The following is a 24,991-nucleotide window of genomic DNA, read 5'->3' as shown; positions in this document are numbered from 1 at the left end:
CCTCGAAAGCCACCATCCTCCCAATCTCTGTGCACCACTCTTGAAATGAGGGTGCTCCAGCCGACTTCCATCCCCCTTAAAACAATCTGTCTGCTGATCATAACACTGTTTAGGACCTAATGTTTTATGTGTTTATCCCCTATATTGATGACCGCCTCATAGCCTAAAATACAGAGTCTGGGGCAAAATTTTATTTTAGTGCCCAATACGTCACACTTAATACTCTGAACCTTCAACCAAAATTCTTGGATCTTATCACACCACAAAAACATGGGTTGTGTCTCCATATTCTGATTGGCATTGCAAGCAGGTGGGTGTGTCTTTAAGACCAAGAATATACAATCTAGTGGGATTCCAATAGAATCGACCTAAAATCTTGAATTGCATAAGGCACATCTCTAGATGCAGACTTAAAAAAAATTTGAATCCTAGCCCATACTCCCTCCTCCAAGTTTAAAACTTTCTCCTATAATCTCTTGTTAGAAGTTATAGCTCCATCCCCCAGACTCTGAATTAGCAGTGAGTAATACACTGATGTCTCATGACCTTTTCCAAAAGCAGTAATCACCACTCCCAGAGTATCTGCCGCTTTTGCTACTCCGAAAAATAGTACAGATCTGGGAATCCCAAAATGTTTAATCAAATTTTCATAGGATCTCAACACTCCAATCTCATATAGGACACAGAGTGTATTAACTTCCCTCACAATCCACTCTGACCAGCAGAAAGGGGACTTATTAATACATAATTTGGGGTTCAGACAAATGCTTGAGGCAACATTTATATAAATGTCCAAATTAAACACTCCGGACACTTTTGTCCATACCAAGAGCAAATGTGAGATAACGGAGTGTAACTTAACTTCTATTAGTTTGATAGAAAGGCTTTTCAATGGCGAAATAGCATCAAGAAATTTCTGTTCAATCCTCAAAATGAAGGAGTGTTACTCCACAAAACAAACTCCAGCCGCTAGGTGGAACCAGTTAAAAAAAAAAAAAAAAAGGTGCTCAGTTTCCTCAAACAGTCAAGTGAATGTTCAGTGAGTCAGTTCACTCGGCTGCAATGTGAGTACCACAAAATAACTTACTCAGTCCATTGACTTTTATGAAGGCCATCGCTTGCTGTGGGCATGTGAATGTTTTACGGCCATCCTTAGCATCTATTCTCAATTTGGCCAGGAATATCAGTGCAAAAGTGACCTTTTGTTGATGAAGTCTGGGAAAAAGGAAAATGCTGTGGTTCAAAAAAGCCTTCCTTTACTCCTCGCTTTACATAACACAGTCAGAGATTTAGCCAGAATTGATCAGGGCCCATCTCCCTCAGCGGCTCGCTGATCCAGAACCCTGTGAGCTCAATTGATTTCCAGCTTATGGCCTGTTATGTCAAGCACATTCAGGAATTTCACCATATCCTGACCCTCTTCCGCCTCAGGAATTCCAACAATTCTGATGTTATTTTGCCGGCTACTCTTCTCCATGTCCTCCAACTTCTCCCAGACACACTCCAAATCCACCTTGGTCGCTAGCGGATTAGCATATAATTCCCTTTCCGATGACTCTAGATAATCGATCAGTTTCTCGACTATCGATCAGTTTCTCTACACTCTTGAACCACCTCAGAGAATTTCCTCTTCATGCCTGTGATCGATTGACATATTACAGCAAGATCCTCCAATTCAGCAACAACCTTCGTCAGCATTGCCGACAAGTTCAAAATCTCTTGCCGAATTTCCCTCATTTCTCCAACCAAATCGACTCCCTGACTCGGGGCCTTCTCGGGGGTATCAGCTTGAGCATTTCTAATGTCTCCATAGCCCAATATTTTGAATTCTTTGACATATTGTCCTCCTAGAACAGTTATGGAACAGAGTGAAACAAATCTCATCGCTTTATGTCCGAACCTCGCATGGCATCACGTGACCCAATGTGACCCCTAGTATCTTGACATTGCATTAGTCCCCCAGTATCTTTTCATTGCCAGAGTCCCCTGTTGCCTTGATCTCGCCAGTGTCCCCTGGTCTGTGACCACTGGAGTAAGTGTTTTTTTTCTCTCTCTCTCTCCTCTCTCTCTCCCACTGCCGCTCCGTGTTGGCCTTTCCCTCTTTTTTTTAATGTTTTTGTTCATTTCGAATGTGACAGGGTGGAGGGCGGGGCCGGGTCGTGATTCCACACACCCGGCCCCTAATCAGGCTAATCAAGCCTCAGAGAGGGATAAAGGCCAACTGGAAGCTGCAGTGTGACACCTTTATGTTTTTGTCTTTATGTTTAAGTTTCTTATTCAAATGTTATTTTTATTGTCAAGCCGGTTCTCGCCTCCTCCTTTCCATTAATCCCTTTACAGTCTTATTTAAATCTTATTAAATCCAATCTTAAAATGTTTAAAATAGACTGTACTAGAAGACAAAATTAATTATAACTGATCATGTTAATTTATATATACATAAAAGATCATCTAGTAAGTTCTAATAAACACAATACATAATACATGACACATTTACAGTCTTTATTTTCATGTTTAAAATTAATATTAGCTGATTCAGATGTGTTTTATCTCCATCAGATTTCCAGCAGTTCACTCTGGATCCAAACACAGTTAATAAACGCCTCCGTCTGTCAGATGGGAACAGAGTGGTTTCTTACACTGACACAGTCCAGCAGTATCCTGATCATCCAGACAGATTTAATAGTTTCCGTCAGGTGTTTTGTAGAGAGAGTGTGTGTGGACGCTCTTATTGGGAGATTGAGTGGAGTGGGTGTGATGGTGTGTACATATCAGTGTCATATAAGAGCATCAGCAGGAATGGAAGGATAAATGAGTGTGGATTTGGATATAATGATCAGTCCTGGAGTTTGTTCTGTTCTCCCTCCAGTTACTCATTCATTCACAATAACAAACACACAGATCTCCCTGTACCCTCCAGCTCATGCAGAATAGGAGTGTATGTGGATAACAGTGCAGGAACTTTGTGCTTCTATAGCATCTCTCACATAAAGACCCTCATCCACAGAGTCCAGACCACCTTCACTCAACCTCTATATCCTGGGTTTTGGGTTTTTAGAGGATCAACAGTGAAACTCTGTGGTGTAACAATATAGATTATATAGAGATGATATCAGTAATACTGTCATATAGCTATAATCAGGGAGTCTCTTATATTCTGAATAAATCAATAATATCTCGTTATCATGTTGAACATTTTTAAACATTTAAAAAGTAAAAGCACTCAAAATAATTCACTCAAGCTATTTAAAGAGGGTAAAAAAAACAGTAAAGAAAGTGAAGTCACATATTCTAAATCAGAACATGGTCTCTAATCTTCAAACCAGAGAATATCATCTACATCATAGATAATGTTACTATTTAGGCAGGGGAGAGAACTGTTAATTAAAAATGTTTCAGGGGGGTCTGGGTAGCTCAGCGAGTATTGACGCTGACTAACACCCCTGGAGTTGCAAATTCAAGGTATGCTGAGAGACTCCAGCCTGGCCTCCTAAGCAACCAAATTGACCCAGTTGCTAGGGAGGGTAGAGTCTCATGTGGTAACCTCCTTGTGGTCACAATTAGTGGTTCTTGCTCTCAATGGAGTGTGAGGTAAGTTGTGCATGGATCGCAGAGAGTAGCATGAGCCTCCACATGCGTAGTGTGTCTCCGGTGTCATGCACAATGTGTCACGTGCAAGATCATACAAGATCTGGCAACAGGACAACCTTGGAATAATATATTGATGTGAATATATATATAATGAGGTTTTGGCCATACAAATTACAGGAGTTTCCCGGGAGAAATAACAAAATGGGTGGGGGGTGGGAGATGGGTGTGAAACACGGGAGACACCAGGGAATAATTAAGGAGTGTTGACAGGTATGGTGCCTGAGTGTATGCACAGAAATCTGCCTTATACAACCTTATATTTAGCAAAAACAACACCAAAGCATTCAATTCTGGTGACTTTGAGAGCCGCATTTTTTTTCTCGGATCTACGGTCGTGAAAGGAACCTTAGGCAGGTAGTCAGGGTGAGGGTGCAATATTGCTATAGCATTTCCAGGGGCAAAATCTAAGCAGGATGGCAAGATGGACAGAGCCTGTAGATCCCCAATTCTTTTTAGAGAAGTAATTGCCATAAGAAAAACCATCTTGAGAGTCAGAAGTTTATCAGACGCTGACTCTAGAGGTTCAAAGGGGGTCTGAACCAAACCCTCAAGGACTATTGCTAGTTCCCATGTAGGGATCCTGGTCCTAGCCGGAGGTGTCATACACATGGCTCCACGAACAAAGGGAGCGAGAAGGGATGTTTCCCCAAAGGCATCCCGTCAATGGCGGGGCATGTGCCTGCTGATAATTTTTCCTGCAGCAAATCCAGGACTGAAGCAATCTGGCAGGTAAGTGGATCTGCATGATGTGCACTTCACCATCTTTCAAAGACACCCCATTTATTGGCATAACTTCTTCTAGTAGAGGGAGCCCTAGCACTTAGAATGGTCTTAATGATAACTTCAGGTGAAAGCCCAGTGTCCCTCAGTTGGTACCTTTCAGGGGCCAAACATGAAGGTTCCACAGCTCGGGCCGGGGATGAAATATTTTCCCCTGTGCCTGAGACAGAAAGTCCTTCCTGTCTGGAATCGCCCAAGGCGTGCCATAGAGGAGAGACATTATCTCCGAGAACCATACCCTGTTCGGCCAGCGCAGCGCTATCAGTAAGAGGCAGGACCCTTGCTGGCAAACTCTGGTCAAGACTCAAACAAAGAAATCAGAGGAAACGCATACAGGTGCATTCTGGGCCATGTATGTGCCATCGTGTCCAGACCCAGGGGGCCTGGGTGACTCAGAGAGAAGTAGAGGGGACATTGCGCTGTCTGTTGGGATGCGTAGAGGTCCACTTCTGCTCTGTAAAATCTCAACCAGATTTGTTCCACCACTTCGGGGTGAAGTTTCCACTTCTCCGTCTGTATTTTCTGTATGGACAGTAAATCTGCTCCCACATTCAGGCATCCAGGGATATAAACTGCTCAGATTGACAGGAGCTTGCCCTAGGCCCAAAGGAGAATCTGCCGTGCCAGTCTGTTCAGCTGGCGTGAACGTAGACCTCGTTGATTGTTTATGTAAGAGACTACTGCTGTGTTGTCCACCCACACCAGGACATGGCAGCCTCTCAAATACTGGAGGAAGTATTTCAGAGCCAGAAATACAGCCATCAACTCGAGGCAGTTGATGTGACAATAGAGCTGATGACTCTCCCATTCTCCTTGAGCTGGACGACCACTTAAGACCGCTACCCAGCCCGTCAGGCAGGCGGCTGTCATTAGCAACTTGCGACGGCAAGACGCACCTAGAGTGGGACCCAAAGTGAGGAACCGGGGTCTGAACCACATAGAAAGGGTACGAAGCGCGCGGCGCGTAACCCTTATCTGCCTTAGGGGACTGGCCCTTGGAGGAAATCCCCTGGCTTTGAGCCAGAACTGAAACGGTCTCATGTGCAGAAGGCCCAAAGTGATCACCGAGGACGCAGATGCCATGAGACCTAGTATTCGTTGATACCGATGAACAGTGCAACCTTAGCCTAGCCTGACTTTGTTCAGTGTGTTCTGAATAGACACGATTTGAGCGGGAGACAACTGTGCCTGCATCATGATCGAATTCCATACAAACCCCAGATAGGTAATTTGCTGAGTGGGAGAGAGAACGCTCTTTTTGACGTTGAGTCTCAGACCTAGAGAAACCAGATGAACTAAGACGATATCCCTGTGCTGAATTGCCAGTTCTTGTGACTATGCTAGTATCAGCCAGTCGTCTATATAATTCAGTGCTGACCAAAGCAGACATAGTCCGGCCAATGGCGCGAGCCATCTGTTTGGTCACGCGGAGTGACAGATCTGTGGCTCAACGAAGCTCTGAGAAAGCCTCTTCGTCATATGACAAAGAAGTTTCCAAAAACACCAGAGAAAAGTGATGTCCATTGGACAGAGAATCTAACAGAGTTAAAAAAGAGACTAATTTAGACTAGTTGATAATTTTGGCAAGTTTTCACCTGAAATATGAAATATACGGCATCAGATTGCTGGAAGCATAGTTCAGTACATTGAAAAATCAAGCAATTTTCTGATTTGGTTTTTATGTGATTTTATTTTCCTCACAACAAAAGAGAAAAGGAAAAATTACTAGTTTTTCAGTTTTTCAATTTGTGAAAATTGAAAGACAATTAAAAAAAAAAAAAAAATTAAGTGAAAATTTAATGTCTTTCAAGTACACAGACCCAGAAGCCATTAAGACTTTTTGAGTGCTGAGATGGGAGAAGGGAAAACCCAACCTCTTTGACACCCCTCCCCAACCCTAGACGGGTGGGTCATAACAGATGTCATGGTAGTCTATTAAATGTATTAAAATGAATGAGAACAGAATAAAATTTAAAGTTGAAATGAAAAGTTTGATGTTAATAACATTATGAAAGGCAATTAAACCATAATAACACTAAACAAATGGTGGAAATATTACTATGTGATTTTGTGTATTGTACTAAATAAAAATATGTTGAAGTGTTTGGAAAAACCTTTTGATGATCTGTTGTGATATAAGTACTAAGAGTTTTTAAAATGTACCACTTCTGAAAACAGTATCAAAGCGAATAATAATAATAATAAAAAAACTGTATACAGGTCAAATATTTTCCGACCTGTATACAGAAATATGTGAACATTATTTCTGTAAGGCTTCAAAATGCTGTGTTCGTTGTAGATGTTTTATCAGGAATAGTAGATATATTTACATATTGATCTACTTGTACATATTTATTTTAGTCTGTCTATAAAGCTGTAGGTAGTGAATGAGCAGAAGCTGACAAGGTTTTATTGTTTTCTAGTAATAAGATAAATTACAGTACTTTTTTTTAAGCAATATAAATATCACATGACAGGTGTTTTGTTTGTGGAAGGTTAATCCATAGCTCTGGGTGACATTTGTAGCTGTCAGAGCTGTTTAAATGTTTAGTGTTTCATTATAATATTATTTTTATGGTCCTTTGATTTATATTCCCAGAAAATCTAATTCACAAAAAGGTATAAAAAAGCATGTTACATAATGAAAGACAACGTTTATAGCCCACTGCCTACTGCCTATTTTTTTGGTGGTGCTTAAAGGAATATTTCACCCAAAAATGAAAACGCTCTCATCATTTACACATTTAAATGACTTTCTTTTTTTCTGTTGAACACAAATGAAGATTTTTGGAAGGTAGATTATGAGAGAATTTTTACTTTTGGGTAAGCTATACCTTTAAGATAAACCAAGTTTAGGCTGCACTGACAGTCCCAGATTCACAAAACCATTAAGGTGGTACATCACGCTTGCTCCGATGGTAGGAGAATTCCCAATTACATATTGTGTTAGTGTTAGTATTAGCTCCTTGAATGCAGAATGTAAACATGACAAATTACACATTATTTACTGATGTTATATTACTTTAATTCATCATCAAGTTAAAACATCTTCTTTCACTGATCACATGGATAAGGTTGCCAACCGTCACGTATAATATGGAATCATTCTGTATTTGAGGGAACAAAATTGCATTCCATATGAAATCCATATGGGTCACTGTTTTTAGGATGTTTACACACTAGTATTTTTAGTCTGAAACCAGGTTCGAATGACATTGAATTTTTAGAAGTTAAACTTTTTAAATTTGAAAAAACAAAAAATGACTGAGTGAACCTTAAATGTTAGTTAATAAACATATGATTGTTCACTGTTAGTTCATGTATGTTCATAGTGCATTAACTAATGTTAACATATACAACTTTTGATATGAAAAATGTATTACTATGAGTTGAAATTAACATTATTAGCAAATGTGTTGTCCATTGTTAGTTCAAACTATTGTAAACTATTTTTGTTAACTACTGATGTTAACAAATGGAACCTTATTATAAAGTGTTATCAAGTGCGTGTTCTGGAAGAGATACTCAGCTAAATACTGGTAAGAAAAACAGTAGCACATTAACAAAAGGACAATACAGTACAGGTTTAGTTAAAATTATGAATGTGATTTTCTTACATTTTGCTTGTAATAAACACTATTTACAGCCAAAACAGTGAAACTGTAATCCAAGGAGGAATATGCTATTTCATGTTAAGCGTTTTCTCATAAAAATCCATTATAATGCATTGTTAATTAAAACAGTACTTAGACAGTGGCCCTGGAAGGCTAAAATATTATTTTAGTGATATCAATCAATCAGTCAGACTTTATTTGTATAGCACTTTTCATACAAACAGAATGTAACACAAAGCCCTTTACACATTAAAATACCAATTCCCCACCATTGACATACATAGCATTAAACAATTTTATAAATAAAAAGTTATAAATAAAAAGACTCAGGGAGAGGAACTAGGAGGTAAAATTAATTTTAAAGTCATACTAAAAAGGAAGGTCTTAAGTTTTGTTTTAAAAATATCAACATTTTCTTCTGCCTTCAGGTCTTCAGAAAGGCTGTTCCACAGACGTGGGCCATAATTATAAAAGGATGCCTCACCGTGAGTTTTTTGTCCTGACTTTGTGTATAATTAAAAAGCCACTACCTGAGGGTTCTAGAAGGTTCATAGGATAGTAGCAAATCTGATAAATAGGTTGGACCAAGCCCTTTAAGAATTTTCTATTTGTTCTTTGTCTTCTTCATCATTAAAAACTGCTATTGGGCTCACTAACTTCTCTCTCTCTCCTTGCTATTTGCTGACAGAAGACTAGACCAGCATGAATCCAGCAGTAAGACTTTTCCAGCTGCGTCAGGGGAATCGTTCGCTGGAGGACTATGTAGTGGAGTTTTGTGAGTTGGATAATGGGTTTGACTTCAATGATGTTGTATTGAAGGATCTCTTCCGTGTTGGATTGAACGGGCCAGTGAAGTCCGTCATGCCTTATGACTTAAGCCCAGATCTTTACAGATTTGGATACAATTTTAAACATTCCCTTACTTTTGAAGGATTTGGCAGTGGATATATCAGAGGAAACAAAGTTAGGCTGTCCAAGATATATGCAAACGTAGTTGACGCATGTGAGCATTGTCGCTCTGCTTCAGCAGACTTGGCTCATATGTTCTGGGCATGTCCCAGACTGTTTGAATACTGGACAACTATATTTAAAATGTTGTCTGAGGCATATAGTAAGGATATTAGGCTTAGTTTTGAAATGGCTGTTTTTGGAACATATATATATATATATATATATATATATATATATATATAAAAACCAAGACTTCAGTTTTGTCCTGATTGAGCTGTAGAAATGTTGAGCCATCTGTGATTTGATATCTATAATATAGTTAAAAAGAGCATTGATTGGCCCTGGGTCATCAGGAGACACAGAAATGTAAAGCTGTGTATCTTAATGTCGTGCTTCCTGATGACTTTCCCAAGTGGCAACATATAAAGTTTAAAAAGTGTAGGACCTAAAATTGAACCTTGAGGATGCCCACACTTAATTTGATAGATTTTAGATGAAAATTCATCCATGCTTACAAGATCTTATATCGGTAAGATAAGATTAAAACCAATTAAAAAATTTACCAGAGATGCCAGTCAATCTGTCTAGAAGAATTGATTGGTCTACCATATCAAATGCTGTGCTCAAGTCTAGTATTACTAAAATCGACAGTTTTTTCATATCCATATTGGACCTGAGGTCATTTACAACCTTGAATGATGCTGTCTCTTAACAATGATTGGTCCGAAAACCAGACTGATATTTTTCAAAAATATTATAAGTGTTCATAAAATCATAAAACTGATTAAAACAAGCTTCTCTAAAATTGCATTTAAAAATGGCAGATTGGATACTGGTCTGTAATTATTAAGGATTGTGGCATCTAAATATTTTTTCTTCAGAAGTGGTTAACTATAGCAGTCTTAAGAGCAGTAGGGAAGACACCCATCTGAAGAGAATAATTTACAATGTTTGGTAAATCCTCTTTAAAAAAGCTAAAAAGTGTTTTAAAAAGGATGTGGGAATGGGATCTAAAACGCAATTTGCTGGTTTTAGTTGGGAGATAACTTTACCAAGCATCTCAGCATCAACCAGGACAAAATTCTCTAGTGTTTCCTCGTGTGTAGAAAAGGATTCTGGGGTGTTAAAATGTACATACTGACATTGAGATAAATTTGATCTAATAGTGTCTATTTTACTTCTGAAGTGGGCTGCAAATTCTTCACATCTAGAGTTGGTCGAAATAAGGCTGGATTAGTTAAATGGTCAAAAGTTGAGAAAAGGATTTTGGGATTGTTCCAATTGTCAGTAATCAATTTTGAGAAGTAAGCTAGCCTTGCCTGTTTAATTGCCTTATTGTAATTTGTCAAAAGTTTGTGGAAAATCTTATTTGAAAATGTGATCTTGCTGCTGTTTGACATTTTCTCTTCAATTGTTTATTTCCTCATTTCTCCAAAGAGGATTAGGGTTAGCCAAAGACTTTTTCAGTTTTTATGGAGCTACTATGTAAAGGGTTGATATTAGTTGACTTTCAAAATTATCTAAAATAAAATCACAAGAGGAGGGTAGAATATCAGCAGGAGTGTTACATAAAATATTAATACAATTTGCAGCCTCTTCTGTGGTAAGATAGCATTTCCTGAAAGTTTGTTCTGGGATATCCTGTTGTATAAAACCATTAACAGTAAAAAATACACAAAAGTGATCAGACAAGCCTACATCCACAACTGAAGAGATATTAGCTGACAGGCCATGAGTTATTACAAGATCTAAAATGTGGCCTCTGTTATGAGTAGGCTGCGTAACATGTTGAATAAAGTGCAGTTGAGTAAAGTTCGAGACAGAGAGAGAGAGAGAGAATGACATGCAGCTGCTCTGTGTGTTTATGTTTGTGTGTTTTTGGTTCAGTTTATCATTAAACTATTATTTATGTTGCCAAGCCAGTTCTCGCCTCCTCCTTTCCCTTAAATCCCTTACCCCATTGGTGCCGAAACCCGGGAAGGAGGAGGGATGCCCGTCACGGAGTCCTCGACACAGCTGTCCACCCAGGGGAGTGCCGCTGCTATCCACCGGGGGATTGAGTAGCCCGACTGCCCGGACGTGAAGAACGGCCGCCGTTCTCAATGCGAGTGGGGACTGTACACCCCGACCGCCTGGAGTAAAGGAGCCGCTGCCAGAGGTGGAGGAGTGCCCTGCCATCCTGCAGAAACACGGGTTCGAGAGGACCGCCATCCACGAGGGGAGGAGGAAAGCGACTCACACATACATATCTTTGGTGTTATGATGTATGGTGCTATGTCTGGTAGTGTGAACAACCGGAAATACTGAATTGTTAGAAATATCAAATGGTCAGAGTATGGTAAGACATGTTATTGTTAAAAGTGAACTAAAACCGAAATGAACTAAATGAACATGATGGTGCCACAGATGGGCGCCTCGGAGTGGAGCTCTCCAATTCTTTTGCTATTTTTGTTTGTTTGTCCTGTGTTTAGTAATCTTTTTCCAGTCATTTTATCAGGGACAAACTGTTGAACAATTGGCAGCACATACCAGATAATCTTTTCCCGGAATTTAAATACTTGGACGTTTTGCTGGACATTTTAGTCAGAGGCGCAGCTGTGTTGTTTTAACGCGCTAAGAGACTCAGGCAAGGGAAACGAGTCTGTGCGCTGATTAAACTCTGTCAGCGCAGCGTTCGAACGGCACTGCAGAGCATTCATCTAGCAAATCTTGGCTTTCTTCCTAACAAAACGGATGAACTACATCTCACATTTATAAATAAGGACTTTTCAAACTCTGCTGCACTGTGCTTCACAGAAACCTGGCTGAGTGAAGCCATTCCGGACAGCGCATTACATCTGCCGGGCTTCCAGCTGTTCAGAGCGGATCGCTTCGCGGAGTTAACGGGGAAAACGAGAGGCAGTGGAACATGCTTTTACATCAATGAAAGTTGGTGTACAGATGTAACAACGAACAACAAGAGGATGTGCTGTCCTAATTTGGAAGCGCTCTATTAACTGTAAGCCCTTCTACTCACCGCAGGAGTTTTCTTCGTTTATTCTGGTGTGTGTTTACATTCCACCAAATACGTGTGAGAACATAGCGCTGCAACAGCTGGCTGATCAAATCACAGACACAGAACAGCAATACCCGGACTCAGTTATTATTATTCTTGGGGATTTTAACAAAGCAAATCTCACATGTGAACTGCCCAAATACAAACAGCACATTACATGCCCCACCAGAGACAGGAATATATTGGATCACTGCTACACAACAATAAAGGATGCATATCGCTCTGTCCCACGTGAAGCTTTGGGACTCTCTGATCACTGTCTGGTTCATCTTCTTCCGACCTACAGACAGAAATTAAAATCAACAAAGCCAGTGGTAAGGACTGTTAAGAGATGGACCAATTAAGCAGAGCAGGAACTACAAGCCTGCTTTCACTGCACTGATTGGAGTGTTTTTGAAGCTGCAGCCACAGATCTGGACGAGCTCACAGATACTGTTACATCATACATCAGTTTCTGTGAGGGCATGTGCATCCCTACTGCCCATGTGCATCATTCAACAATGATAAACCATGGTTCAAAGGAAAACTCAGACAGCTTCATCATGCCAAAGAGGATGCTTACATGTGTAAGATTATATATGCAGAAGAATTCCACTAACATGATTTGAAACGAGAAAAAAAACAGCTTTTCAGTTTGGAATGTTTCAACGTTGTAAATCACCGGCCTTCACAAGAACCCCCACCCATTTAACCCTTTCCAGCCTGAGCCCAAAATTACGTAAATTCCATTCTGTGCCAGACTATGGTATTCATATCCAAATTCATATTATATTCATATACATAGAACATCACACACCTGAACTCTATGTATCATTTTGAAGAGAAGAACTAGGGCTTTCAAATGATATAAATATATGTATGATTATTTAAGTATAATCATCCTTTATCAATAAGATTTCACAAAGCAATTTTTACAAACATTTTCTCCCCCTATACTTCATCAGACAACTGCATTTTCAACCATTTTAATTACAAGCTAGAGGGAAACTTAGAAAGTATGAAATATACATAATGTTGTGGGCAATGTAGAATAGCAGACCGATTAGAAATTTAATCTATTGTTAAAAGTTATGACCATTCTAGTGCTTAGTGGGAAAACAGAATAAAACAAATATTTAGAATGTTAATATACATTTCAACTGTCGGAAAAGACAGCCCAGTTGACCATGTGACTCTGAAAAGTCACTTCTGATGGGCGCAGAACACCTTTGGGGGATGCGGCCAATTTCAGTTCAAATAGTTCCAAACAGGAAGAACACACTCTCTTGCTCTTCATCGGTCTCTTCAGCTGCTCTTGCTCTCTTCTCTTCGCTTCTCTTCAATCTTCTTCAGCCTGCACGTGCATCGTCTGGTCGCTCCACTGACGGCCAGGTCCTCCCATGTGAGATCCAAGGGAACTAGGGACTCAACGTCCCGAGAAGGAGTGAGAAGGCCTCGCTTCACAGCTAAAATCATCAGTCATACAGACAATAAATTAGATCACACAGAGATCAAAACATTGACAGAACTAACTTTCGACCAAGAACCGAACCTTTCAAATAACGCAAGGATACACCATAAAGACAAGCAAGTACATCTCCAATACTGTGCTCAAAGTGCTGGTGTATTAATAAAATAATTTGGGTAATCCGATAGCAAATCAATGTAGACTCAAAGAAGGATGAAATGGTTCTGAAGGTATTGTCAACAGACACCGTAGAGTTCATCTTCACTGTACTGATCAGTTATTTCACATTCTGTCACTTTTCACCAACCTGTCTCATGTATATATATATTAGATATATAGTTAGATTAGATTTATGTTTAGAATAGTAATAAAGTTTGTCTGTGTTCAAAGACGACTTGACTGTGGTATATTTTGATAAATAATCTCATCCTTGTTTCTGAAAGATTTTGCTTCTAAGCTGTACCTAAATACATGTGCTATTATTTTCAATAGGCCATGAGTATAATATCACTCCAATAAGTGAATTAATCATAATTCACTTATTAAAGCTAATTCCTTACTGTAGAAATTGTGAGCTGATACAGCTAGATGGTGTATTACGATTCAATGGTGGAGAATCTATTAAGACAAATAATCTAGTTATTTGTTATTTATCTAATTTATAATGGTTGTCGAATGTGACTTATTCCGTTATACATTTCCTTACCTAATAAGCACAGTTTAATTTAGTTCATTGTTCACATATTTCAAGACTTTAAAAAACCCTCCAAAATTTAGCATGCGTGCACATTACCCTACATATAATGATGGTAAAATGCATGTCCACATCTCTAAATTATATATGTAATACCCTACACAGGGGTGGGAATAAAGTATTGTACAATTAGGCCAGGAACACACTGAATAAGGAAATCAGAGTGGCTAAAAGAAGTTACTCTGAGAAGCTGGAAAACACGTTTTCAGCTAACGACCCTGCATCAGGGTGGAGTGGCCTAAAACAACTTACTAATTACAGGACTCCTACCCCCAACCCTGTGGTGGACCAACAACTAGCTGACGACCTGAATGTTTTCTACTGCAGATTCGAAAGGCCCAATCTCACTGACCTTCACTTCACACCAACATTAATAACTCCTGCAACCACCCTCCTCCCCCTCCTGCTACTCAACCTGCACTCAAGATCTGTGAAGATGATGTGTGCCGTGTATTTTGGAAGGAAAAGACGAAGAAGTCTTCAGGCCCAGATGGTGTCTCACCAGCGTGCCTTCGATCCTGTGCTAACCAACTGGCCCCCATCTTCACATAGATCTTCAATAGAGCACTGGAGCAGTGTGAAGTCACATGCTGCTTCAAATGCTCAATTATTATCCCTGTCCCTAAGAAACAAAAAACTACAGGACTACATACCTGTCGCCTTAACGTCTGTGGTCATGAAGTCATTTGAGAGACTGGTGTTGGCCCACCTGAAGGACATCACTGGACCCTTTCTAGATCCCCTTCAATTTGCTTATCGTGCAAACAGGTCTGTGGATGATGCAGTCAACATGGGATTGCATCATATCCTGCAACATCTGGACAGACCAAGGATATACGCAAGGATCCTTTTTGTTAACTTCAGCTCGGCTTTCAACACCATCATCCCAGCTATCCTCCAGATAAAGTTAAACAAACTCCCTGTTCCTATGCATATCTGTCAGTGGATTACCAGTTTTCTGACGGACAGGCAGCAGCTTGTGAGACAGGGAATTTTCACTTCCAGCACCTGTACAATCAGCACTGGTGCCCCCCAGGGATGTGTGCTCTCCCCACTACTCTTTTCCCTCTATACCAATGACTGCACCACCAAGGACCCCTCTGTCAAGCTCCTGAAGTTTGCAGATGACACCACTGTCATCGGCCTCATCCGAGATGACGATGAGTCTGCATACAGAAAGAAGGTTGAACGGCTGGCTCACTGGTGCAATCAAGAACCTGGAGCTGAACACGCTCATAATGGTGGAGATGATAGTGGACTTTAGGAGGAACACCCCAACAATAACCCCCCCTCACATTCTAAACAGCACTGTGGCAGCAGTGGAGTCATTCAGGTTCCTGGGCACTACCATCTCGCAGGACATGAAGTGGGAGACACAAATTGACTCCATTGTGAAAAAGGCCCAGCAGAGGTTGTACTTCCTTTGCCAGCTGAGGAAGTTCAACCTGCCATTGCTGCTGTTGAAACAGTTCTACTAAGCAGTCATTGAGTCTGTCCTCTGCACTTCAATAACTGTCTGGTTTGGTGCAGCTACAAAATCAGACATCAGAAGATTACAGAGGACAGTTCGAACTGCTGAGAGGATTATTGGTTGCCCCCTGCCCCCCCTCAAGAACTATACACTTCCAGATTGAGGAAAAAGGCTGTACTCATAAACAGTTAAAGCCGCCCCATTGAGCAACAATTATGTGCAATACACAGTTTATTCTATTTATATTATCCAACATATCCCCTTCTACCATTACATACATTGCACTGTACATAACATACTGTATTTTTGTACTTTATATAGCAGATTAGTATTAGATTTGCACTACGTTTGTGTATGTATGTATGAAGGTGTGTGTCTGTGTGTATGTATGTATATCTATAATCATTTTTTTATTATTATCTATGTCTTGCTGCTGTTTTTGGTATTGTTTGTATTGTTGTAGACTGGAAGCTCCTGTCACCAAGACAAATTCCTTGTATGTGTAAGCATACTTGGCAATAAAGATGATTCTAATTCTGATTCTGATAAAACAATAAAGACTAGGACCTAGGGGACATCAATCACTGACAAACTGGTCAGCAAGCGCCGACTGATGTCATAGACAGTTGCAGTTAGTGGTAGTTGTGTTCACATGAGCATGCTGTATGCCATATGATATGTTGGCAGAGAGCAAACGGCTGCCTGATTTAAAAAAATTAGTCCTGTCCCAAAAAACATAACAATTGCCTATAAAGCCTATACTGTGGGAGACACTGACAGAGGAAAGCCAGGCGTTGAGGCTGAGAAGCCTGCTGAATCGCCCCATTTCTCGGCCACAAGTGGGGGTTGAGCCAGAGATCTCATCTGACATCTTGCAGAGGTCTCAGTTCCACAGCAGCAGCTGACTGAACCGCTCATCATCAGTCAGAACCAGAATGCAGAAGAGCTGGCTCGGCAGTGTGTGGAGGCAGCCGCACATGTGCCCTTCCCCGAGCCAAGATAGACTGCCTAACGTCTCCTGATTAAGTTATCTGAGCAGGTTGATGTTGAGGCATATTTACATACATTTGAGGTGGTGGCCGAACGCAAGGGTTGGGACCCTGCTGAGTGGACAAAGTTGATCGTTCCTCTTTTAACCGGGGAAACCCAGCAGGTCTACTACTTGCTGCCACCCTCTACCACAAATGATTATGACATTCTTAAAAGAGAAATCCTTGCCAGTGCTACGATGAGCAGGTAAAGGCAGACGAGGGTGAGGATCTAAATGCAGTTGGTTTTTAGTGGTTGTGGCATAGTGGCTAAAGCACAGGGCTGTTAATCAGAAGGTCACAGGTTCTAACCCCATGGCCACCACCATTGTGTCCTTGAGCAAGGCACTTAACTCCAGGTTGTTCCAGGGGGATTGTCCCTGTAATAAGTGCACTGTAAGTCACTTTGGATAAAAGTGTCTGCCAAATGCATAAATGTAAAAATAAAAGCACAAAAACATCAAGGGACCATGAACGGGGAGAACAAAGGGGTATTGCACAAAAGCAAGATAAGGGATTAAGCTGGAATTTTCCAGTTATCCTGTCTGAATTTAGCCCTGACTCGGTTGCATGAAGGGAGGCTAAATTAATCTACATTAAGTTACTATGGAGATTTACACTTTGCAGCTAGCCTGCTCTGGAGCAGGCTAACAACCAGGCTAAGATTAATCCAAGTGATTTATCGGCTAGTTCCACCCTAAATCCTACTAGATATTAATGTGTTTTAGTCACTTCATGGTCCTGCATTAAAATACTAGATATACTGTCATTCATCTAAGTATGCGTACTGTTATTTTAGTTATTATTGAAAACTGCTGTTCATTTCACTGTCAGAGGTTTGATGAATATATATATTATTCGAGATTTAAAGCGTTTATTGTCATACACCCAGTGAGGAAAGCAGATTTTCCTGAGCAATTATTACTTTGCTGTCCACAATGAATGCCAACACAGTGCAAAAGAACTATAATATGAGAAACAGAATATAGACTATGTATATCTATATATGCAAGTATAGAGTAGAAATGTACTGTTGAATGAGAAAAAATATCAATATATTATATTTTATTGCAGTTGATGAGATAATAAGAAATGGCTCATGAAGTTGCAAATGTGGTTTCAATTAAGTCCGTAACGAGGTCAATATGTAGTATATATAGACTAAAGATTTGTGTTTCCTATTCACAATGGCTTGCCCTTTGTTGGATGATGTAGTTGATGAGGAAGTTTTAATACTCAGACGAGCATTCAGGCATGAAATAGTCTTCCGAGATAGGGCAGACCCAATGGCCTTTTCAGACGAATATCTGACTGAGAGGTACAGATTCTCAGGTGATGGCATCAGATATTTGTGTAGGCTGCTGGGTCCAAACATACAGCACAGGACAGCACGGAGCCATGCTCTCACTGTCCCACAGATGGTCTGCGTAGCACTGCGATTCTTTGCAAGTGGCATGTTTCTGTATTCTGTCGGTGATGCAGAAAACCTCAATAAAGCCACTATTTGCCGCACAATAAGAAATGTAAGTCTGGCATTGAAATCTCTTGTGCACTTATTTATCACCTTCCCTGGTCACAGAAGATTCATCCATATCAAGGAGGAGTTCTACAAGATTGCAGGTAACACGGATAATAACAGATTACTACAAAATGTTACATTAGCACAGTCACAGTATGATACTCATTATTTTGTGTTACAGCTTTTCCTAATGTAATTGGTACAGTGGATTGCACCCATATTCGTATCCAACGCCCCTCAGGGGCACATGAGGGAGATTATGTTAACAGGAAATCCTTCCACAGTGTCAATGTTCAGGCAAGAATGAGTTATGGTTACTGTCAGCTACATAATTATTCTGTGCATTAAATGACCTTAATATGCTATATATTTTTACAGATGATCTGTGATGCTGACTGCCTTATCACAAATTTAGAGGCAAAGTGGCCTGGCTCAGTCCATGACTCCAGAATCTTTCGGGCCAGTAGAATTCACCAGAGACTCTCTCTAGGTAAGCCACCCCATTTTTTAAGCACCTTGAACATCAAGAGTACAGTACTTGTAAGAATTATGTTTTGTATTCGCAGGTGAGTTCTCTGGTGTGCTGCTGGGGGACAAAGGCTATGCCTGTGAGACATTTCTGATGACTCCCCTTACAGACCCCCAAACCCCAGCACAGCAAGCTTACAACCATGCCCATGCCAAAACCAGGGCTCGAATTGAAATGACCTTCAGCCTCCTGAAATCACGATTTCAGTGCCTGCACCACCTGAGGGTCTCCCCAGACAGAGCATGTGATGTAACTGTTGCCTGCACAGTGCTGCACAATATTGCCAGCCTAAGAAAAGAAAGGGCTCCCAGCGTTGCTTTGGATGTTGATTGGGACAATGCTGCCATATTCCCAGATAACAGAAATGGTAGACTTGTTAGAGAACAATACATTGCAAATTATTTCAGTTTTGATTTAGCCCATCCCTTAATAAAGGATAATGTAGGCTATATAACTTTTTCATGTGTACATGCATTTTATTTGGCATCGGTAGCACACACTGTGGTTATCTTCCCAAATTCTAGTTCCACTTCACTGGATCAATAACTATAAAGTGTACTTGACGTTCATAAAAAAAAAAAGTTACAAAACCACAATGGTTTTGGAATATTTTTCTTTTATTATTTTGCTGTTATTACTTGTCAGCTTGGAGCTTTGGAGAGAAAAAATTATGATTAATACATTGTGTTACAGTCATGGTTACAGTATGAACTGAAGTCACTTCTCTTTCTAGTTTCCTCAGTGTCTTACGTCTAATTTGCATCTCAAGGTCCATGTCCTGCAGCTTTCTTTTGTTCACATCAATCTTGACTTCTGACAGCTCGATCTGTCTCTTAAGATGCGTTGTGTAGAGATATCTGACAGTTTGTGAATTCTGTGAACACTTTTTCATTAGCATAGCAGAATTTTTGCATAATGTAAATTTACTTTAGGCAATACTCACTATGTTACCAGGCTGCTTATCAGGCTGCCCAGTGTCAGGATCTTGTAACAAATGATATTTTCTATTAGTACCACTTCCCTGACTTATCTATTATGAACTTAAAAAAATGTGTCCATTTCCACAAAATTGACATGATACCTCAAGCCTTCTGGAGTCCAGCGACACGGTCTCATCATCGGCAGAAGTGCACTCCACTGCTGTAGATGTGGCTTCCCTCTGCCATATTCAATACTTGTATTGATATTTTTGACAGGACATGCAAAGCCTATGATTTAATAAAGAGTACTCACCGGCGAATCATAGTCTGGTGGCTCCAAAAGTGTAAGGGTGTTGCCAGCCACTGCAAGGTAAGGCAAAGTCACAGTCCACATAGCAAAATATATTGGATTTCAATATTTTCCATGTGCAGTAGTATGGCAATTATGTACCTTGTATGAAGAGGCCAGTATCCCTTGCTGGGCCAGAGTCAGTGGCTGTCCCTCCCTGGATCCCTTCAATCACTGGCTTCCCTTTATTTAAGTCCAGGACCTGCTCCTCTGCTGTGGTGAAGTCTTGGGTTGGAGGGCCACCCCCCGTACCAGATATATGACTTTTTTTTTTATTGCTAAAATCAGCACAGACAAAAAAAATGTCAGCAAACATGTCACCTATGTTCTCCGCAAACAAGTCACTTACCAGCCTGCAAAATATTCTTGTATTTAATCTTGACTTGCTGCCAAGTCCTTTTTTGGCCAGACATGTTTGTTCTTTAAGAGGAATAGATAGATCCAAATGAGAAAATAGATTAGATGGATAAAAATAGAGCAAATTATCTGATTATAGATTACATCAAATCAATTAGAAACAAAACCTACATACAAATAGAGTAAAAAGATTAAACAGATTATAGACATAAAAGAAACTAAATAGATCAAATAGATGCACATAGTGGGTAAGTGTTTGCAATTATACTTCATGTTAAATGCATGTCCACTGGTCACATTTAAGGCAAAGTATACAATTATTTTTGAAAGTGACAAGTAACTCCTTGAATTGTAATTATGAGGGTTTCAGTGGAGCACTGGTTATTTGGACTACTTCCGCATTCAATCGGTCCGCTATTGTTTGCCAGGCATTCTCTCTTTGTTTTATTACAGCAGCTGTATTGCCTTTTTTACATATTATATGTTTCACTTCTTCATACGTTTCCATAAGAAGCTGTTGCTCATTAGGCGAAAAGTGTGCCGCACGGGTTTTGTCCATTTTTGCATCGGTGATTCTGTGATCGATTTCGTGATCTTTTTAAGAATGCTGTGAACATGCATTTATCCAAACTATATACACCTGGCTTGACATATCCGCGCGTTCTCATCCTGGCTCAGCAAACGTGCCATGGATTAAGCCAGGATGCACTGATTAAACTAGGTCAAGCCACGACTGTTCTGTTATCCTGGCTTTCTTAATTCTACTTTTGTGCAATACCTCACAGGTTGAACAGGGCGAAGAACAATCATCCATACACATCAACAGTCGACAGGGGAATGAAGAAACAGCAGGGTTTAAATACACAGGAGACATGATGATGACAAAACGAGACACAGGTGAGAACAATGATGCAAAGATGGCAGTGATGAGATCAGGGAATTGTGGGAAGTGTAGTTTTTAGACAGACAAGTGAAACATGGGGCAGACAACAAGGAAAACGTGACATGGAATGTGATCAGTGACGAGTGAAACAGAAAACACGGGGCAGACAACAAGGGAATCGTGACAGCCAGGGTGGAGTTTTCGCCCGTATGTGCCACGGAGAAATTCCATGACTGGATTTTGGTTTTGGATCCCACATTCCATTTAGGGTTCAGGCAGCGCAATTAGCAAGGCTTGCGAACTTGTGGCTTCACGCTGTCGATCATACATGCCATACTGACCCAGTGCTGGGGCAGAAAAGAGCACCCAGTAACATCCCAGTGATCTGGAAGCTGCACCCAGCTGAAAACAGGTATGTGGCAGTGGAAAAAGAAGCCCTGGCCATAAAATGGACAGTCCTAGAGTTGCAGTACTACCTGCAGGGAAGCCCAAGTGGGAATTCAGACTGGACCCCTGAATTCTCGCACCCCTCACGGCACAGAATGCATGGGCCAAAGAAGACATGACTGGGCACCTCACCTCCTCTTTTCTTCTCTACTTACCTTAATTGTCAATAAACCACCCTCATTTCATTGAAATGCACTCTTCTGTTCCATGCCTCCTTCCTTCAGCTCACATTCGCTACACAGCAGTACTGAAAACTGCAGGACTTCTGTGTCCAAATTACCATAGTTGTACTGCTGCTGCATTACCACACTTGAACTGTTACTAAACTACACACACTTTAAAGACGCACCTGGCCATTAAGACACCTGCTCATCAGCAACACAATATTTCAAATTAAACATTCCCTAGCAAATATAAACATATAAAATAAACATGAAAAATTGGCAATGTTAAAGGCAACCATTTTCACAAATTATCAGCACAATTGTCATGAACATGTGAGACATTACATGCAGTACACAGTACAGCATATGAGCTCTACACTGCAGTACTGTAATGTACAGAACACCCAGCATTCGCAATGTCAGTTAAAATATTTGGACAGTAATTGTTTTACATGGGAATGTAAGGTAATTCCAGTATTTATAGGGGCTAGACAGTGATTTTATTGCCATCCAAATCCAAAATGTCTGTGTTTTTCTCCCACCATCCACAAGAAAATCCCCGGCCTAATAACCTAATTTATTTTTTATAAACACCAAAGTCGTATGGTAATTTAATTTCCATCTGTATCCACATCACTGAGTTTAAATGCAGGAATCAATCCAAAAGTATTTTTGGAAAACCTTTTTGACCTCTGCCAAGTACCGTACAATTACAGTTTGTCAAGATGCATGGTAATGTGCATGTGTAGAAATGTTGGAAATTATTCACATTAATAAAGTTACGTCCCCGCTCCACCACACTGAGTAGGAGCTGTTACGTTGAAGAAAAATACAAAAAAAGAGGTTGCGCTCAACAAAGTTTTCAATATATATTCCACATTTTCTTTACTGTACATGGTAGGCCTACATGCACACTGTTTCTCTCTTTCCCTATGCACTTGTGTGTGTGAGTGTTTGATTGTGTGCTGGAGAGAGACAGAGTGCATGAGCAACTGATGATGCACTCTCATTTCATCTCGCAAAGGTTCCACCCTATTGCAACTAGTGTTTAGATCTCACACAGTGCTGAATAAAATGCCATAATCTAATGTCAAATTGGTAATTGAGTTAATAGCATTAAAAAATATATAATGCATCAAACATTGTAAATTAATTGCATGCACTCATTTTGACAGCCCTAGTTTAAAAGCTTTAGAACTGCAGTTTTGCTCAATGTGAAAACTGCATTTGCAAGTGAAGCTCCATTTATACTGCAGTGCAGCTGTTTAACTGCACTGAACTGCACAAACTACAGTTCTACTGTATTGATTTCAACTGTGTGACTGACTGAGCACCAGTGGGCAGGGCCAAGGGTGCAATGACGGAAAAATAGGCATTGCATATTCAGATGTATTTGATCCTTACAACATCACAAGTTCCACAAATGTTTTAAATGAATTGCAAATTTCTATTTTCTCTAATGTTTTTATTGCACAATGATATAATAATAATAATAATGTTTTATTTATATTGCACCTTTACAATCTCAATTACAAGTATTTTTTGTAGATAATATAATATTGTTTATTACAAATAAAACATCAATCAGTAAAAGACAGATAATGCACTGAGAAAAGATGTGTTTTATGATGAGATTTAAAGATAGAAATAGAGATGTCATGGAGTCTCTTAGGTAGAGAGTTTCACAGTTAATGTGCAACTACACTGAAGGATATCCCACCAAAAGTGGATAGATGAAATCTAGGGACAGACAACAATTTGGAATCAGAAGAATGAAGAGTGTATGCTGGTGTGTATGGATGCAGCAGATCACATATATAACTAGGTGCCAGATCACTGAGAGCTTTGTATGACAGGAGAAGAATTTTAAACTTACCGTAATCTCCGGACTATTGAGCGCACCTGAATATAAGCCGCACCCACTGAATTTAAAAAAAAATATTATTTTGAACATAAATAAGCCGCACCTGTCTATAAGCCGCAGGTGCCTACCGGTACATTGAAACAAATGAACTTTACACAGGCTTTAACGAAACACGGCTTGTAACAAAAATTTAACGAAACACGGTGTGGCAGCGGGGGCACGGTCAAGCGCCCGTCCGGGAGAGAAAGGTGGTAAGGGCACTTACATCAAGTGCTGAAAACTGTCACACTGGTGCCAGTGTGACAGTTTTCCCAAGAAGGACACGTGAAGCAGGGCACTTGACGTTCCAGGTAAGGCTTTTAATGGCCACAGCAATGTTTACAATCAATTTGATAAAGTTTCTCAATTCTTGGTCTTCTATGCGCCAACACTAGACTGAAGTGTTTCTGTCTGTCACTCTCTCACTCACACTCTGTCTGCTGCCTTTTTATTCCACTCTCCCCATGCTTACTGAAATTAGACACAGGTGTTAGACATTAGCTCAGGTGTAAGCGCCCTTACCGCTTTTCTCTCCCGGACGGGCGCTTGACCACGCCCCCGCTGCCACACACGGCTTGTAACAAAAAAAAATAAAATTTGCAGTAAACAGTAGCCTAGCAAGAAATTCATTGGTCACTATCTTCCTCCTCTTGTGCAAATGAAACCACTGAAGTCATCTCCTTCGGTGTCGGAGTTGAATAGCCTCAGCTTTAGTTGTCTTTTTGCACTGAGTCAATTCCTCACGCTGCTGTTTCCAACGTCTCCCGTGCAGCAGCTCTATTTCCTTTTCCAACAGCCAAATCAATCGCCTTCAACTTGAAAGCTGCATCATATGCATTTCTCCGTGTCTTGAGGGTGACAAAATGACTACCGTAATCAGAATGATGGGAAGTTTGAGCGCGCTCGATTTAATCTAAACAGTAAACAAAAAAGTAGTTTGACCTTAACCCGTTCGGCAATTTCATTGGTCTAATGAAAGCTTCATGCCGCCAAAAAACTGAGCACGTCACAGAATGTTTTTTTTTTTTTTAAATAAAATGTGAAAGCGGGAAAAATCCATATATTAGCCGCATCGTTGTTTAAGCCACGAGGTTCAAAGCGTGGGAAAAAGTTGCGGCTTATAGTCCAGAAATTACGGTAATACGGCATGAGACAGGCAGCCAGTGGAG

At 40.3% G+C, this 24,991-nt stretch overlaps 1 protein-coding gene across 2 annotated transcripts in view; it reads left to right on the top strand.

Annotated features, from left to right (window-relative positions):
- LOC127661336 (E3 ubiquitin/ISG15 ligase TRIM25-like) overlaps positions 1-24,991 on the top strand; it is a 54,221-nt gene that overhangs the window by 2,941 nt on the left and 26,289 nt on the right. The window contains exon 6 of one of the 2 annotated variants that reach the window (XM_052151968.1): positions 2,560-3,776. The exons of the other annotated variant lie outside the window; for it this stretch is intronic. Coding sequence (XP_052007928.1) covers positions 2,560-3,095 — 536 coding nt within the window. The 3' untranslated portion in view covers positions 3,096-3,776. Of the gene's footprint in view, positions 1-2,559; positions 3,777-24,991 lie in introns of those variants that run through there. 2 annotated transcript variants of the gene reach the window in all.

This window comes from Xyrauchen texanus, chromosome 21, assembly GCF_025860055.1.
Source record: "Xyrauchen texanus isolate HMW12.3.18 chromosome 21, RBS_HiC_50CHRs, whole genome shotgun sequence".
Classification (NCBI taxonomy): domain Eukaryota; kingdom Metazoa; phylum Chordata; class Actinopteri; order Cypriniformes; family Catostomidae; genus Xyrauchen; species Xyrauchen texanus.
This window is presented reverse-complemented; position numbering and strand designations above follow the sequence as displayed.